General features: G+C 47.3%; 1 protein-coding gene across 33 annotated transcripts in view; it reads left to right on the top strand.

Moving 5' to 3' along the window:
- ATXN1 (ataxin 1) overlaps window positions 1–18,455 on the top strand; it is a 383,486-nt gene that overhangs the window by 342,634 nt on the left and 22,397 nt on the right. For all 33 annotated transcript variants that reach the window (XM_033512068.1, XM_033512066.1, XM_033512064.1 and 30 more), the window contains one exon: window positions 10,824–12,864. In XM_033512068.1, coding sequence (XP_033367959.1) covers window positions 10,984–12,864 — 1,881 coding nt within the window. In that variant the 5' untranslated portion in view covers window positions 10,824–10,983. The remainder of the gene's footprint in view (window positions 1–10,823; window positions 12,865–18,455) is intronic.

Raw genomic sequence — 18,455 nt, 5'->3', positions numbered from 1 at the left:
TGCTTATCTGCTAGTTACTTGGGTGCTCTTCAGCACCATCCACCTACAGAGAACTTCAGGAGGGGATCCGCAGGTTAACCGTGGGCTCTGTGCTATGGTCAGAAGTGGAGTCGGGATCAGAGTAACAGGTTGTGGTTTGGGGTCTTTTAGATGCTTTTGCTGAGTGTGTCTAAACTACAGACCTTTAGCTAAGTGTTGGTCTTACATTAATAATCATTTTTGAAACTCTTTGTCTAATTTGCCATTTGTATCATGGTTTGTGGTGGTGGCCATAGAAGATTGCAGAGGTTTTTTTGGTTTTGGTTTTGTTTTGTTGTTTTTTTTTTCCTGAAGAGAAAGAGTGACTTTTAGGCCATCTACAGAAGAGGCACTTGAAGTTCCTACAGAAAACATTTGTGCTCTCCATAATAACAGAGCATGGAGGGTTATAACATCTGATTTGCATCACAGGGGGAAGGTGGGGAGTGTAGATGCTCTTCAGCCATGTCAGCCAGGTCTGTGGCTGAGGATTTGCACCAGGATATATCATTTTCATTATATAACCATAAACACTGTTTTGAAACAGTCTAAAGTGCTTTATATTTCCATGTTACTTTTATGGACTCACTCAGAGTAATCTGCCATCTGGTATTTTTTTCACACAGGGCAGAATGAGGTAAGGGGGGAGAGATGCTGACTGCTTCCATGCTGTTGCTCAGCTTCCGCTGAGGGAAATGTAACACCTTTCCTCTTTCCTTAATGTCCAGCCTGGCTCCTTGCATGAAGCTCTTCACAGTAAAGTCAGAGCTGACTCTCAAGGCCTGCTTTTTGGAATAGTTATGAAGCAGCTTTCTTGTAGTGTGCTGGAAAAAAAAACGCAGTGAAAGTCATTCTGATGACAGCTAGAAGGAAGTAATAACTCTATTCACTCATTTAAGCTGCAGTTCTTTGCAGACTAAGAAAAATAAGTGGAAGAACTGTACAAGGGAGGGGGTTGTATTCAATGCTTGAGTGCTACATGCCTGTAGGAAATCTTATGTTTATAAATGTGGGGGTCAAACAGATTTCCATTACCAATTGCTTTTAATATTAGCTGAGTGATGCTTCCCTTCTTTTTTCTGGGTGATTTTTTTGGTTTTTGGGTTTTTAGGGTTTTTTTTAAACCCTCTTTCTGTTCTGCTTTTGTCCCTTCTGTCTGGACTAAGCTGTGCAATATATATGGTAAGTGCAGAAGAAAGGGGTGCACAACCTTACAGCAAAATTAATTGAGTCAATCCTGCCACAGTTCCTTTTTTTTTTTTTCCCTAAAAAATCAAACTCTTTAATTAGTCATTGCTCTGGGGAAGTTCTCTACTCAGCTTCCTGCTGGCTGCACTGACTTACGGGGCTGCTCTGGATTCCGCGATCTCCAGCGTCAGCGTCTGACCTCAGCACAACTTCCAAGCCCTTCGTGCTCTTGGGGAGGCCGTGGCAAAGATGTTTGTGGCTGGGCTGCGTGCAAAGCTAAAGCCCTGTTCAGAGCTTGAGGAATGTTAGACTATCCTTTTTCTTCCAGCCCCAGTGGCTGATGTGAGCATGCTCCGTGCATGCATGGCACTGGCTATTTGCCAAGTTTAGAGTAATTTTTTTTTTTTTTTTTTTGAATGAGTGAGTGAATGAATGAATGAATACCTGATTAAGTTAATGAAGCTGAGCCAATGGTGGGAGGGAGCGACTTGGCTGCTGCCTGCTCTAAGAGATCTGGCAGCGCATTAGACTTGCATAACGCTTTATAGCTCCATGCTGCGCTCCATATGAGCCACAGGAGAGGGCTGCAATAATTACTCGGCTCTCCGATTGAAACCAGCTGCAGGTAGCTAGTCATCCTTTTGTCCATTTCACTGGTGCCGGGAGTCACTTGTCTTGTGCCGTGGATTTCCAGGGGCAGATGGGTAAGGTGTTTTCACAGAAGTGATCGCAGCGGTGAGAAAGCATGTTCGTGGCTCAGTGGCTTTTACAAAAGGTCCATTCAGGTTTCCAAGCTGTGATTCACTGGACCCACAGGTTCAATCCAGGAATGTTTTCAGTTCCTGAGTTCAAAACTTGAATATAAATAACCTTGATGGGAGCTGTGTGATTTTTCGTTTTCTTGTTCATTCTTCACATGGCTGGGAAAAATAGAGCAAAAGGTTTTCTTGTGTCTGTTTTTTCGTAAGAAAAGTAATTTTTAAATCCTCAGAGTTCTTTTTGATTGTTGTTTAAGGCAAAGTTCTCTCTGGCAGCCCTGGATGGTACATACCTTTGTTTCTCACCTACTTAAATTAAGAGTACTGGCACTGCCTGTTAGCACACCGCCTTCATTTGTCAACGTTCCCTGCTTGAGAGCAACGATGATGATTTGCATTCTTAGTTGGAATGGGTGGATTTTTTAATTGCAACTGAAGCTTGTGACTGTGGAACATGCTATGTTTGTATAATCCTGCATTATTTCATTTTCTTTTGATTGTTTTCTGTGTTGCCTAATCAGAACAGTTGAGGAAATCTCTCAGCCTCGCCATGCTGGCCTCAGTCAAGTGACACTGGCTCTGTGCCCCTTTTATCTTGCTCCCCATTAAGCAGGAGGGAGGCTCCCTACTCACTGAGTCAGGAAGAGTAAGTAGTCACTTGGTTTTGTGGGCTGCAGGGCCTGGGGAGGCATTACAGAGAGAGAGAAGGTGCAGAAGAGTTGATCTGGCTTTTTTCTTGCTTGTGGGTATTCCTACACGCAGTGATCCCTATGACAGTGCCAGTGCTGAGGTGGTCAGCTTGAGGGTCTGTGCAGGATGAGTGGGTGGTGCTGCAGGCCACACCCAAATGTAGCTGACTGGAATGAAGAAGAAAAAAATGGAAGAGAAAAAAGAGGTGCCTGAGGGGCATAGCTCGTTCTCTGTCCGCAGCACTGGGGGTATGTGCCGTGTGCCTCGAGATCAGCATGAGCTGCTGGCTTTTCTCTTTTGTCAGTAATGATGGTCAGTCATCGTGATTTGGGAGGCCACCAAGGCAGTGTGCTGAGGCAGTGAGCAAGGGCTGGTGCAAAATGGCTTCAAGTTAAATCTTTGCTGAATGAGGTCTGAGAGAAGGCAAGGTGTTGGAATCCATTTCAAGGGGAATTTAACATCAGTTCATATTTCACACTTTACAGATGGACTAATTATAGTCTAATTTGCTGGCACGTGGAATCTACCAGAGAAGCAGTCTGCAGGGAAGGCTTCCAAGGAAAGGCACTGAGCATGCAGATGACCTTTCCAAATCTTCCCCTAAAGCCATGCTCTCACACTGTCCCCTTATCAGCCAGGCTTAAAGGCACACTCCTCCCCGTGAGCGCCTGTGCTTATCTGTAAAATGGCTGCTCTGAGTTGGCTGCTGCTTGCTGGTGTTTCTGGCTGGATCTTCAAAGGGGTGAAACGCCCCCGGTTTCTGTAATTTTTCGTGGGGGTCTTATTCAAGTCTCCTGGCAGCGAAGCCAGGCGTCTCTCTTATTTTGTTCTGCAGAAGATGGAGAGAATGTTAGCGAGCGTTTTCAGACACATGGAAGGAGACCTGTGTGACATATCTGCAGTACAAATGTGTTCATACAGGCATGACAGTTTCTGTCACAAGTTAAAATGAGTGGCGAGTGGGTGTTGCTACGTTTATAGTCACTCATGTGAAATTTTCAATGGAAATTTGTGTAGGCAGCTCCCATTGTAGCCACATTGTAGGCACATTTTAGATAAATGAAAAACATCAACAAAGTAATTTCTGTATTAGACTTGTTTATAAATGAACTCTGTTCACTCATTTAAGCTGCAGAAGTGCCTCTAGGGGATGGGTGTGAGAGTAGAGTGTCACTGAGCACTGTCAGATGTCGCAAAGCAGGAGATAAAAGGTTGGATGCTGCGCTGGCCACTTGTGGAGTTGCACAGGTGGGATCCCCCTTTCTGTCCTGGTGTCGGTGGGGTTGAAGGAGCACTTTAATTTACGTGTGTTTGCTCCACGGTGTCCATGCTGCCACTGCAGACTGGGTATGTGTGCAGTGGAATGCTGACTTCCCAAGCATCTTGGGTTGGTGGTCCTCATGTCCTGGCACAGCTGACTCTGAGGCTTGGGAAGCAGGGCTTTGGAGGGGTTTGGCAGGCCTCTGTCAGGCTGTACAGTCTTCAGTAGGGCATGGTGGTGGATCATGAAGCTGCTGGAATGAGCTCCAGCCACGTGGGACTATGCAGCTGGCAGTCAGCCTGAGCTGAGACCCCAGGCCTGAGCAGCCCCAGAACTTTCCTTTGTGGCTGCAGATGGAGCTGCTTCTCGTAGGGTCAGCTGAGGTGCACTTACTGCTGTGCAGCTGAGAGAGAAAGCTGCGCATCAAGCTGTGCACACTGAAATGGCTTTGCTCCAGGGCTCAGACCCTCACTTAGCGGTTACATCCTTTCCCTGCCCCCATAGACGCAGAAGGCTCTGGAGTCCAGCATTTCACCCTCAAAAAAACCTCACTGTAATCAGCACTGTCAGCTCATGCATTTTTATCTGTGGATATCTGATGCTATTTCACAAATCTCCGGTTCCTGGTGTCAAATGATGAGATGGGAAATTCCACTTTCAGCTAAACTAGTAAGTTTCTGATCTTGTGGGCTGCAGGGAAAAGCTAGAGACCTTGAGCCTGAAAGGCCTCACAAAGCAGAAGGGCAAGTTAAAAGAAACTATAATAATAATAATAGTAGGAGTAGTAGTACCCTTCACCTTTATAATTTTAATAAATCTTTTATTTGTGAACCGGTATCATGTGTTTCAGAGGCAAGCTGGGCCTGACTCCTGACATCTGAGAGTCCAGGTTTGGCACTGCAAGATGAGGGATATCTGTGCTGGGGAGTGAGGATGCTGCCGTGGGGTGTGCTGGGAGGGTGGCAGGATAGCCAACACACCCAACCCTCCAATGTGAGCCCTGACATGAGGTCAGCTTGCAGCTCTCAGGGGAAATGCTTCCTTGCTTCCCTGGCATCTTGTACTGCGTGCTCTGGTACCACCACTCTGCAAAGCATGCTGGAAGAGGAGAGATTACCTTTGCTGAAAGCTTTTTTTCTGTGTAGACAAAGGATGTAGGCAGCTGTGAATCTGTTTAAATCACCCATAGTACTCATAGTACCCATAGTACAGTTCTGCAAAGCTTAATGTGTAGTTGCACTGCTGTGTGCGTGCACAAAAAGGACAGAAAGATCTGCTGCACACCCAGAGCATGGAGTGACTTTTACAGATGCTGAAAATAAGGGCATCTCTCCTCTTGCAAAATGCAGTGATGGCACCCAGATGATCTGATGGCAGAAACCTGCAAACTTTTGATAGTTAATTCCAACTCTTCATTCAGCAGTTAGCTTAACTAAAACCAAAGATAATTCTAGCACCATGTTCCTGTGCAGTTCACCAGCAGCTAGCAGGTATAAAAAACTATGTGTTATTAACTAAGCACAGTCTAACCACAGTAGCACAGGATGCATGTTCCCTGCTTAGGACATGCACATCTCTCCTTATCCTCAGAATTCAGGGTAAGTAGCAGAAACAGACAGTTAACCAGCAGAGTAGCTTTCTGATAATCCCTTTGTATCACCTGTGCTCATGAATGGGTGTCCTCGGACTCCATCATCTGTCTGTCCTTTTGGGAATATGTGTTAGACTGGTTTTTTTCATCCTAAACCTTCTTCTCTCAGCTCTGGTACCTACATACTTCCATGAAATTCATTGGAATGTTGAGCCTTTGGGCATCTCACATCTGGTGATGTGCTCGCTGAGGTTTGTTCATATCACTTGCTTTTTGTCTTGTGTGGAGTCTGTGGGGAGAGGAAGGACATGCAGAACTGCTGCTCACTGTGCAATTTGCAGTGGCAGATTCCCAGAAGTATAATAAGAACTAACACTGCACTGGACAATCTGTCTTGCGGATGCGGTGTTGATCAGAAGTCCTTTCATTTTTGGGAGGAGAATTTCAAATTTTATTAGAGGTCTTCATGTTCCTTATTAATGGATCTCTGCAGTTGGCCCTCCCGGGAATTCTGCCAGGGAGCTGTGGAATTGGTCGGGTTGGACAATAAGCTCCTATAGCTATTGTTGGCGTGCGCTGAGCTGCACATGGCAGGGCTAATGGAATCTCTAGCAGTTACAACCATGAATATGTAGCTGGCAGCGGGCAGGCTGTAGAGCCGGGGGGAGAAAGCTGGCGTACAGATCTGAGAGCCAGAATGCAGCTGCGGAGCCCTCTGCAGTGTGTCTGTCTTTTCGTCTCTCTGAATCTGATCCCGCAAGATGCCAGCCTCCTTGGAGGGGAGGGGAGAGGTGGGACGAAATGCCTCCCTTCTCACTCATTTCCAGCGCTGCCGAAATTACTCACTCGTGATAGGATGGGCGGGTGATTTGAGGCGGGAGCATCAGACTGCGCTGCTGCATCTGCCCGGTAACACCCCAGACATGAAGAGCCGCGAATCAGGCATTAACATTAACATTTAGGTGCCAGGCAGGGCAGCGGTGTCCGATGGAGGAGAGACGCAGTTTTTCTAGTGCACCGATAAATGTGAGAGTCTGCTGGCCATACCTGGAAAGTGGAAGTTGAGAAGTCAGAGTACTCCGTGTGTTTTTAGGATTTGCGATCAAAGGAGCCTTTTGACAATAAGTGACTGGTTTAATTGAATATCCCTGAAGTTGGAAGCTGACGACTGCCCCCCTTGGGTGCTTCTTGCGCCGGTCCCTCCTTCTGGTTCCACGTGATGGTGTGAGCTTGCTGGCAGCTGCAGAAAGGTCAAGGACCAGAGGAGGATGAGGGACCAGATTTTTGCAGGAGGTTTAGAGACCCAAAAAAGGATGTTAGCTGCACCATGGAACAGAGAAGGTGCTTGATTTCTCAGGGCAGTGAAAGTGCCACCATTTGCATAGCCAGGTGCTGCTGTGGTTTGTGGTTCTGGCCCCAACTTCCCTGCACCCCAGGACTCAGTCCTGAGTGGTGGGACACAGCATATCGCTGTGTTTGGACACTTGTGTTGCTGGTTTTACCTTTGCTGCAGTGAACTCCAGAAAAATAAAGGAGGTCAGCATCTGAAGCTATAACCCAATATCCACTCCTGTGCTTTAAATTTATTAGATGAAATAAGTAGAAAAATGCTGTTTTGAGAAACATGGGGAGATTTAAAGTACTTTGCAAAGAGACACTGGAATTTTGCATGAAAATGCACATCCCGAGCTGCAGTGAGCAATCCCTCTGGGACCAGAGCAAGCCCAGATGGTGACTCCTCCAAGTGATTATTTTTCTGCCTTAAGCCTTTCCAGGAATTTGTGTGTGGGCAGACTGCCAGCGGACACTGTCTGTCCAGACAGTTTAGCAATGTTTCATGTGTACTCACTGCCAGAGATACCAAAGTCCAGCTGCTCTCCCTGATCTCTTTGTCCCTTTTACCTTCCCAGCCATAATTACACATGCCTGCACGCACGCACGCACTCGTGACACACACAGGAACAAAAAAATCACCTGGTGTTTCCTACTCGTTTGCATATCTTACAAATCATGACTGACAGCTCTAAAGTTAAAGGAAAGCTCCAGAGTCAGAAAAATGTCTTGATCCAAAAAAAAAAAAAAAAAAAAAAAAAAAAGAAAAAAAGGAGCATCCAAATAACAAACCCTGCGGCACACCACAGAAGGCAGGCATTCATCTTTCTAGGACAGCCAGTAAAAAACTGTTTAACCAGGTCTTGTACCTCTTGCCTTTGAGACATTCTTGTTTGGGTTGTCTCCCTTTCATTGCTTCTCAAGCAAAATCAGTCCTGTCTTATCTCTACTGTTGCTGGAACTTGAATTATGCTGAAAAGTCTTTTAGGTCTTGAAGTAGAAGTAGGCTGTTTAATGCTGCATATTTGCATTTTTTGCAAATCCAATCCTATGTCTGTTAAGAGTTCAAAGTCTCACTGTGAAGTGCTTGGGCTTGGAAAAGTGGGGCAGTATTCACTGCTCTATGGCTGTCTCATCCATTGTCTCCATTAAATGTATTCATTCCTCCTGTGCACTCCAGAAGATTTTGGGGAGCCCTTTTGTTATTGGTAAAGATGAAGTCAGCCATCTGAAGGATTTATACAAAAACTAAAATGCACAACCCAAAAGAGTAATTGGTATTTTTGAAGGATGTTAGCTTTGACATTGGAGGCCACCCAAACCTCACTGGTTCAATGCTATTTAGAAGAATAAAATCTTTGCTTCAGCTCCTGCATAATGAAACTTCACCCCATTTCACAGAACTTCACAGTATACTACTTTAGATGAAGAACAAATGCAGATGCCTCAAACTTCTGGAACCACTGGTTTTGGAAGCCTGGTTTACCCATCACAGCAAAAGATCCTGTCCCTATTCAATCCCATGTACAAGGTCCCTGCTGTGTTGCAGGCAGAGAAGCCAGCCCTCTGCCTCCCTGTGGGAGTGTATTTCAATTCTGGATTTGCAGCTCATGTTCCAGAAGAGATTAGAGGATGGTACAAGCCCAGCACAAGCTCCTTGTGGAAAGGGGAGCAGGAAGAGCACCCCATGCTGAGGACGTCCCCCCTGGGCAGCTGCCTGGGCCAGGATCTGCTGACTTACCTACCCAAGCTGACTGCCCGGGGCAGAAGGCTACAGAGAGCTAAAGTTAACCAAGGATGACTGCGCAAATGTGAGCTCGGCAGTTTTATTTTTAGTCGAACTTAAAAAGAAAAATCTGTAAGTCATGTGTAATATAATAATTTTAGCTGTTGCCAAGACACGCTGAGCAACTGTTAGGAGGAGGGGAAGGCCCGTGCTGATCTAGCAGGGACCCTGTCTCCTGGCTGTTCTCGTCGCCGCAGTCACGGTGCTGAGGTGATGGCGCTGACAGACCAGGGCAGGTCAGGATAGTGCCTGGGCTGCTGCACTCTGGGTGTCATCGGGCCATCTGAAGCTGCCCTGAGTTCTTTCATTCTCCCTATTTCCTGAAAGCCAGGGAATCTACCCTGAAGCAGTGCTTTACTCCCTCTCCCTCAGCTCTAACTATTGGTGTTTCATTACTGTTTATCAATATTTAAAGAATGGAATAATTAAGTTAAGACTGATTATATCAAACCTTTAGTAGGTTTGGACTTTTCCTGCAGGCTTAAAGCAGCTTGGAGGACCATAAACGTAAAGAGTGCTTTTAAAGATAGGTTTAATCTGAGTCTAGTGTGTCTTCAAAGTACTTCAAACACATATAAACATCAGGCTTATTGTTCATTAGAAGTGAGGCAGCAGGAAAAGAAATCCCCCAAAGGAATATTACTTGCCATAAGATAAGTATCATTACTGCTGCTCAGCATTCCCTTTAAAGTGGGCTATATCCTATTTCCATCTTCTTTCACATCCACTCTCAATTTTTTCTCTCTATTCTTCTTACATGTAATGCATGCTTTTTTTGTTGAGCTGCTGTTCATGCAGGTCATGCTGTTCACTCGAGGTGCGTGGTTTCTCATTCTCATCACCCATTCTTGCACAACTTTCAAAACAGCCAGAAATGCAGATGACAGGTAGTGGCTGGACAGGGGCTGAGGAAGGGTTTCACTCTCCACAAGGGTTGATTACTCAATGCAAGGTAGGTTTCAGGAAGAGAGTAAATGTGTTTTAGTTACAATATTTTCTTTAAAAGGTAATAGAAGACTTAGGAAGGCTTTGTTGCCTTTGGATTAAATAGGTGATGCAGAGAAAAGCAGCTTACTTTCTCCAATAGCAAAATCAGCCCAATATAAAACTGTGAGTTTTTGCAGTGGCGGGGGCTCATGATTTGGATCAGGAAGCTCAAACATGGTTTTCTGAGCAGATCTGGGCAGGCGTCCCCAAGGCTGAGTAGTTTGCTCAGTGTTTGGACCTGTGGCCATGGCTGTGAGTTTGGTACCCACAGCCTTTCTGGTGCAGCAGTGGCTAAGAAACAGTGGGGTTGGATCCTGCCAGAGATCCGATACGGTGCCAGCACCTTCTCTGGCCTACCTGCGTGTGTCTGAGGGCTCCTCCCAGCAGAGTCCTGCATGGACACCTCAATGTGAGGCATCAGTAGCAGAAGGAGTTAGTTCAAAGCACTGGGTCAAAAAATCCCCACCAGATATCAAAAACCTGGCTCAGATCCATCCCTGGCTCTGGGCTGCTGCTGTAAATAGCTCCCGTGGCTGAGGTTCATTGCCAGACTGGGAGATGAAGCACACGTGTCCCTGTAATGAGCTGTGGTGTGGAGCGGGGACAGGAGGCAGCTGCTGCCTCCACAGCCCTGCGTGGTGTCACGTGAAGTTGCCCTGCCAGTGTCTCTGGGGTTCAGGGGTTTAGGAGTGACCCACCAACATCCTTCTGTACCACTCTTAGTGACTTGTTGCTAACAATATTTTGTGTGTGCCTGTTCCTCAGGGCTCCCTGCTGTGCTCCCATGCTTTTTTAGGGCATGTTAGGGTGAAGGCAGTGTCATCATTGCAGGGGAAGAAGAGGCTGGAAAAACGAAACAGGCATCATAGAGACATGGAGGGTTTTTGTAGGGGGAGGAGAATGGGCCTTGGGAAATAAATGAATGACTGCTGCTAAATGTGCCAAGTTATGGCCAGGTTGTTTCTGATACACCTAAATTTTTAAATGTTTTCCTGATGTATTAGCAGACATGCCCAGGATTTTTCTGCTGTTTACAGCATAGCTACCTGTCAACTGCTCCTTGACGTGAGAGTGGCAATGCCTGACCATTTTTATTTTTTTTTTCCAGAGGTCTTTTTCCTGTTTGCTGATTTAGGGTGTCTGCTTATTTGTTTTCATTTCTCATTGCTGACGATATAACTCCCGTCTCCCTTGCCCACCCTTTCATTGCAGAATCCAGAGGAGCTGTCGGAGGATCGTGCTCACAGGGAGATGATTCCTCATGAAGTCACTGGATCCCCTGCAGAAATCAAATGTGACTTTCCATTTATCAGACTGAAATCAGAGCCAGCCAGACAGTGAAGCAAGCACAGTGGAGGGGGGACGGCGAAAGATGAAATCCAACCAAGAGCGGAGCAATGAATGCCTGCCGCCTAAGAAGCGAGAAATCCCTGCCACCAGCCTGCCTTCGGAGGTGAAGCCGGTCCTGCCAAACGAAAACCACCGTGCAGATAACCTGGCATGGCTCCCCAGTACACCCAGTGGCCAGGGCAGCCTGGGGGGCCGGCACCGGCCCGGGGGCACCTCCTCGGTGGAGGCAGGCTTGCAGCAGGGTTTGCACAAGTCACTGTCTGCAGGGCTGGACTATTCCCCGCCGAGTGCGCCCAGGTCCGTTCCAGCCTCTACCACTCTTCCCACGGTGTACTCGCCCGCCCTCTCCCAGTCAGGGACCCCCGTTTCCCCCGTGCAGTACACTCACCTGCAGCACACCTTCCAGTTCGTCGGGCCCCAGTACAGTGGATCGTACACCGGGTTCATCCCCTCGCAGCTGATTTCCCCGACAGCCAATTCTGCGACTGGCGCCGTGGCGGCGGCCACAGCCGTTGCGACCACTCCATCCCAGCGCTCCCAGCTGGAGGCTTATTCCACTTTGCTGGCCAGCATGAGCGGCTTAAGCCAGCAGGGGCACAAAGTTGAGCCGCACCTGGTCAGGACGCCTGGACTGATTGCTGCTGGGTCTCCTCCACCCACCCAGCAGAACCAGTACGTCCACATTTCCAGCTCTTCCCAGAGCACTGTCAGAAATGTCTCTCCTCCAACCATCCCTGTCCCCCTTCACCCACATCAGACAGTGATCCCGCACACCCTCACCCTCGGCCCTTCCTCCCAAGTGGTGGTGCAGTACACTGACTCGGGGGGCCACTTTGTCACCAGGGATCCCCCCAAGAAACCCGAGAGCAGCCGGCTGCAGGCGATGCAGGCCAAGGAGGTACTGAATGGCGAGATAGAGAAGAGCCGGAGGTACGGCATTTCGCCTTCTGCCGACATGGGTCTAGTCAAAGCAGGCAATAAACCAGCTCCCCATCATTATGAGACCAGGCACGTGGTGGTCCACTCGAGCCCCGCCGAGTACGGCGTGCGGGATTCCTCAGGTGTCCGAGCCTCTGTCATGGTGGTCCCCAACAGCAGCACGCCCACGGCAGACATGGAGGTGCAGCAGGCCGCCAACCGTGAGACCTCTCCTTCAGCCCTCAACGACAAGGGAAGTTTGCACTTAGGAAAGCCGACCCACCGGTCCTATGCCTTGTCTCCGCAGCAGGCTCTGGGCCACGAGGGGGTGAAGGCGGTGGCCACGCTGTCCCCTCACACCGTCATTCAGACCACCCACAGCGCCTCCGAGCAGCTCCCTGTGGGGCTGCCGGCGACAGCTTTCTACACTGGGACCCAGCCGCCGGTGATCGGCTACCTGAGCGGCCAGCAGCAAGCCATCGGCTACCCCAGCAGCCTGCCGCAGCACCTGGTGATCCCGGGCACCCAGTCCCTGCTGATACCGGTCGGCAGCGCGGACGTCGAGCCGTCGGGAGTCACGCCTGCGATCGTCACGTCGTCTCCTCAGTTTGCAGCAGTGCCTCACACGTTCGTCACCACCGCCGTCCCCAAGAGCGAGAACTTCAGCGCGGAGCCCCTCACCACCCAGCCTGCCTACCAGGCCACCATGGTGCAGGCGCAGATCCACCTGCCCGTGGTGCAGTCCATTGCCTCCCCCGCCGCCGCGCCCCCCACGCTGCCCCCTTACTTCATGAAGGGGTCGATCATCCAGCTGGCCAACGGGGAGCTGAAGAAAGTAGAGGACTTGAAAACAGAAGACTTCATACAGAGCGCGGAAATTAGCAACGACCTGAAAATAGACTCCAGCACTGTGGAGAGGATCGAAGACAGCCATAGCCCAGGCATCGCCATCATCCAGTTTGCGGTGGGGGAGCATCGAGCACAGGTAATGGCAACGCGTGATGGGCTGGGGGGGTTGGACTGGGATGCATGCTGTGGCCCCCCAGGCCACATCACAGCTCACTTGCTTTGGGTCCACTCAGATTCTTCATCCATCTGTAGATGGTTCTTCATCCAAACTGTAGACCACAAATCATCCCCCTGGCTGAGCTGGGGGAGCCATCAGGTCACATTGGTGATAAATGTTGACTCTTGGATATAATACAGGTCTCTTTTATAGCTGGAGAACTCACAGGAAGACTTATATGATTTTCGTGGGTTTTGATTAAAATACCAGATAGTATAAGGGGTATGAAGGGTTACATTTTTCATTTTGATAGGTGATTTTTACTATTCACACCAGAAATGTTGTGATAGAATCAGCTCAAAACCTACTCTAAAAAGATAGGTAGGGCACAAGGCAGTGAATTTCCATGCCTTGAAAACTTGGAGCTGCCTGGGAATGGTTCTCATGCACATAAGTTACTGAAATGCACTACAGAGTTTTACCGAGGCTTCACTTGAAGGTGGTTTTAACATTGCATGGCTCGTGTAAACTCTGTGGTCAAGTGCAATTTGGAAGGAAAAACGGTCTAGGTGTCTGGGTAGGCTGTGCTTCTGGCATTTGTTTCTCTGTTTGCAAAGCAGGAAGAAAAACCTGTAGCTTTCCAGAGGTGTTTTTAGGTTGAGAACGAGTGCATATTGATTTTAAAGCATTACCCTGATGCTGTCCATTTGCTTTCTGAGCAATTTAGATTCTGTTGGTTGATGCTGTGAAGCATAGCGTTTGGCTTCCTGGAGGTACTTGGTTTAGATAATCCTGTTGCAAATCTTTTTGTTTTGGTGCAAGTGCTGTGAACTCCATCTGCAGCTCTGATGCTGCAGCCTCAGTGCTGGCAAAGCAGAGTGAGAGAGAGGGAGAGTGAGAGGAACTGGACACAGACACAGGTAGTAACACACCTCAGGCTGATGATTTGAAGGCAAAAAGGAGATGGTGATGGTACTGAGGAGTGGATCACACAGAAAATATTTTACAGTTTCAGCATCCTGTGGCCTGTCCTTCCCCAAGTGTACATACATGGTAAATCACTACATGTGGCATGTCCTCCTTTTCAAGTCAAACAGGAAGATTCCCTGTGTGGTTTCATTCACATAGGTGCCTGCATCTGCACAGCTGATTGAAGTCGAGCCTCTGGTGCTTTCAGTGTAGAGATTCGATTTTTTCTCCCCACTGCTTAATTGTATTTTGGTGCATCTCAGGTGTCACGGTTAGAGGAACTGTCCTTGGATCATGAGCAGTTACTATAATTTGCTGTGGTGCCTTGAATAATGAGATTTCAAAACTAGCAATCTCCACTCTGCAATTTTCATCTTGCTCACATTTCTCTGCCTGCAGCCTGGCCACCGGTGTCTGCACAGCAGAAGAGGTACAAATGAGCAGGTAGCGTTCGTGTCATGTCTCGGTCACAGCACTGTCAAGGCAGGCAGTGGGCTGCAGTCCTGGGAAGAGCTGCGCTTTTGCAGGGCGTGGAGTGCCATCCTCTGGCAGAAAGGGAGCGAGTCCGAGGCTGCACAAATCCAGGGCCTGGCACACAGGTCTTACCCAGCAAAGTGTCACCTTACAGAGAAGCCTATCGGGAGCAGGCTGACATCATCGCAGCCAAAATACTCCCCAGCTGTGTTTCCCACCGGGGATGCTTCCAGAATGGAGGGCGAGTCACACAGAGATATGATTAGAAACAGGGGTTTAATTTAGGTTTCCTGCAGATTCCAGGACTTGGGTCTCTTCCCAGATCAGCTGTGTCCCTGCATAGCAGGGACAACTGCCGGTTTTCCTTCGTCTTGGGGCAGGGGAGAGATAGAGAGAGAGAGAGAGAGCGAGAGATAGAGAGAGAGAGAGAGAGAGAGAAAAGAGAGTGTGTGCATTTCTATATGCTTGAAATCTCTGTGACCTCACCCTTAGCCTGCCATGGAGCTCTGGAAGTATTCAGCTGTATTTGCAGGTGTGCACCAGTCATTACTCCTTAGAAAATTGCCCGTGTGAAGAGGCTTAGTCTTCTCACCGAAAGATCAGTACTTGGTCACGCTTCTCTGAGCACTGGCACTGTGGTGCTGCCACGCTGAAATAGAGCTCTTGACTCTGGAGTGCAGGGGGATAGAGTTGTGTGTGTAGTGCAGCTCCACAAAGTGTTTCATTACAATTGAGTTTCACTTGCATACGTGCTTCTGCAAGGAGACAGCTTTTCGAGTGGTATTACCAAGGGAGTGTAACTTGTAAAGAGTAAGTGCCATACAAAAATAGTGTTGTTATCATTAGCTTTGGCTCACTTACTTACTCCTCCCAGGGATCTCTGGGAAGTCATTATAATATTGATGAATCTGTATTTTCAGGCTCTGTGCAAACATCAGCTAATTTTCTCACCAGTTGAGGCACAGAGGTAGGAGGTTATTTTCAGCTGAGCATAAACCACTGTAAAGTAAACAGGGAGGCATCATGCAGCTACTGTTGTGTAGTGTCACTGCAAGCCAACAGTTGGCCCTCCCCAGAACAGCACCTGGGCAGAAAGGGGTCATCTTCCCTCCTTTTCCAGTCCTCCAGTCACCTGGAAAATCCATCCCTCTTCCAGGTATGGAAACCTAGAGGAAAATCAACTCAGCTGAAGGCCTTAATAACTGAAATAACTGAACTAGCTGTCTTTACCCCTGGAGGGATGCTAGGTTTCTGTTTCACAGCATCCAAACTCTGGATTAAGAAGTCATGTAAGTATCAACTGGGCCAGAACCTAAAGTCCAGCTGCTACTCCTCTGCATTCAAGGTGCCTAGAAGACAAGACCCATGGATCTACATCTCTTTGGAATTCCACATATTATTTTTGTAATAAGAATTCCATCATTATTACCTGTCCGTCCTTTTGCTGCTGGGAGAACACAAAAGCCAGTAATTCACCTCCCTTGATATTAAGGTCAAAGCACACAGGCTATGCAAAATAAGTTCTCTGAAATGCTACATTTCAGTTCCTAATAATTTCTAAAGTATAGGTTAAATGGAAAAGATGATCATACAGTTCTTAATTTTCCTTATTTTTTTAAAAAAAAAACACCAACAATACCAAACTGGAATCATAACCACTGAAGTAATGGAAAGTCCCATTAGAGCATCCAGTTAGTAGCCCTAACTAGTTTAGTTTAGTGCATGTGATTTTAAACCATGATCTAGTTGAATTTTCCCCTTACATCTTTCAGTGCGTGTACAAATGGTTACTTTTTCTTTGAGCTTCCCTTTTCATTATCTTTGTCACTGTAACAGACACAGAAAGAGATGTTGACTCAGTTCACTGCTGCAGATGGAGATCTCCCCCAGCCTTCCCCTCATGTGATCTCTGTGTCCCCTGGTCACAGGACAGCAAGTCCTTTTGTCTCCCAAGTGATGGGTGACTGTGGTCTGTCCTCACGTTACTGCATTCTGGGAATGCAGCAGATGACACAGCTCATGTGATAAAGGCGGCAGCCTGTGGTCTGCTGGCAGCTTCTCTTGAGAAATTACGGGATTGCGTGACTGCAGATAGCAGCAGCCCCTGATGTTCCAGCCCTGCCTGCCTTTTCTGTAGTAACAGTGGACTGAACTGGGGTAGATGCAGCCCTGGGGGGGTGCCCAGTCAGACCACGTTCTGGGGAGTGGTTCCGTGGCACACGGTGCTGCCTTACAGCCCCAGAAATCTCTCACAGGAAATCCACTCTTGTGAAGGCATCGGAGTGCGGGGAGAACATTAAAAGTCCTGAAGTTTCTGAACAGGGGAGGTTGTGTGGGAGCATGGCACTGCATAGGCTTCTCTCTGTGAGAAGGAGAGCTTCTATTCTGTGAGTCCACCCAGCTGTTATTTGGGCCCGAGGAGCCTTTCAGCACCCACAGCAAGGCCTTCAGTGGAGAGTGCTGCTGCTTAATTACACATTGTTTCCAGAACTGCTTTCTTCTCTTTGTTTCCAACCTGCCACTCCTAGTTTCATCACATTTTAATAGCATTATGGAGAAAAAACACTTATTGGAAATTGTATGTTTACATTTATTAAAATATTGTTCTCATGAACCACTTTCATTAGGCACCTTTTGCTTTCATGCTTGTTATTTTGGTTGCAGCAGTGAGGCCCAAGACCAAAGTTATTGTGTTTCTAAATGGTGGGAAGGGTGTTTCTTGGGCATCAGATCCGCCAGCCCCTAGTATCTGCATTCCAGCTCCAGCTGGGGCTTCTTAAGCTGTCTTAAGCCTGTCTTGCCTACTGAGTTTGGATGAGAAATAAAAATTACAAAGGGTCATAGAAAGTTGCAGATTTCAGTGGCTGCACTGAAGAGTTTTGTGTGGTTTTACTAGTCAGTGTTAACAAATAGAAATATAAATGTAGCTTGCAGTAGAGCCTCAGAAAGCTTTGAGAGGAGCCAGCATGTTTGTTTCTTACTTTATCCTCTTACTAGTAGGTAGAAAAGTTCCAAATTTCCTTCTCTCTTATAATAATCATGGCAAAATACTGGGGGGTGCAGGGGGGGAAGCTTTTAAAATAAGGGAGTTTGTGTTTGAATGCAGTGGTCAGAAAAAATTTTATGGGGTGTTTTTAACTGAACTTTCACACTTCAAAGGTCTTAAACTACTATTGTTTTTAGAGGATGTTTGCCTCAAATCCCTTCTTAGCTGAATCTAGAAGCAGACAAATAAAACAGCTTGATAATCCATGAGGGAACCCATTTCAAATCAATAGTGGTACATGAACAGTGTGACCAGATTGTGGAGATTCCAGCACTCCACCGTCTTTGGTGTTAATTTATGATCACCACCACCAATTTTGGCATGCTTCACTTACCAACCCTACAGGCAAGTGTTTTGGATGCTACATTAAAAAAAAAAATTCATAATATGTGGTAGAAGTTTGTTGACATCAAGAGGAGCTTGTGTATTGGTGAGGGTGATGGACACGAGCAAGTATGATTCCCACAGACACAAATACATTTTGACAAGGGTGGCAACATAGAAAAAGAAAGAAAAAAAAAAAAATATGCAGCAGGCATGAAGAAAGAAAGAGGTGGGAAAAAGCAATATAAAGGAGAAAGCTGCATCCACCAGATGATCCATGCCAGGAGACAACCTAAAGTTCTTGTGCAGACAGCAGTTTCCATGTAAGTCCATGGGAGATGCTGGATACTCAGAACTTCTCCTAATTAGACTCCAGTTAAACTGAGATGCGTGTGTATGGAATAGCATCCCAAGCTTTGGGCAAATATTTCTGCAAATCCTGGTGCTGGAGTGTTTCTATCCAGCAGCATGAAGGGATGGGGCTTTCGTGGTTATCTCACCCCACTTTCCCCATAGTTCAAAACTTAAACCAGGGCTCGAGTCAGGACCCTTTCCACTATTGCAGTGTGTGTAAGTTGACTGTTGGCAAATAGTTCTGGTTGAAAAAGGTTTAGCATGACAGAAATTGATGTAGTATCTTACGCCTCTAAACTGGTCCTTTTGAAATTCCTTGTACAGTGGCTTACTGTGTTGGGCAGGTGGAGTGGCAGGATAATGGATACAGCATTATCTGCTGGCCTAGTTGCAGAAGTACACA

The sequence above is a fragment of the Parus major genome, chromosome 2, assembly GCF_001522545.3.
Source record: "Parus major isolate Abel chromosome 2, Parus_major1.1, whole genome shotgun sequence".
Lineage (NCBI taxonomy): Eukaryota > Metazoa > Chordata > Aves > Passeriformes > Paridae > Parus > Parus major.
Note: the sequence above shows the minus strand (reverse complement) of the source record. Positions and strands in the feature narration are given on the sequence as shown.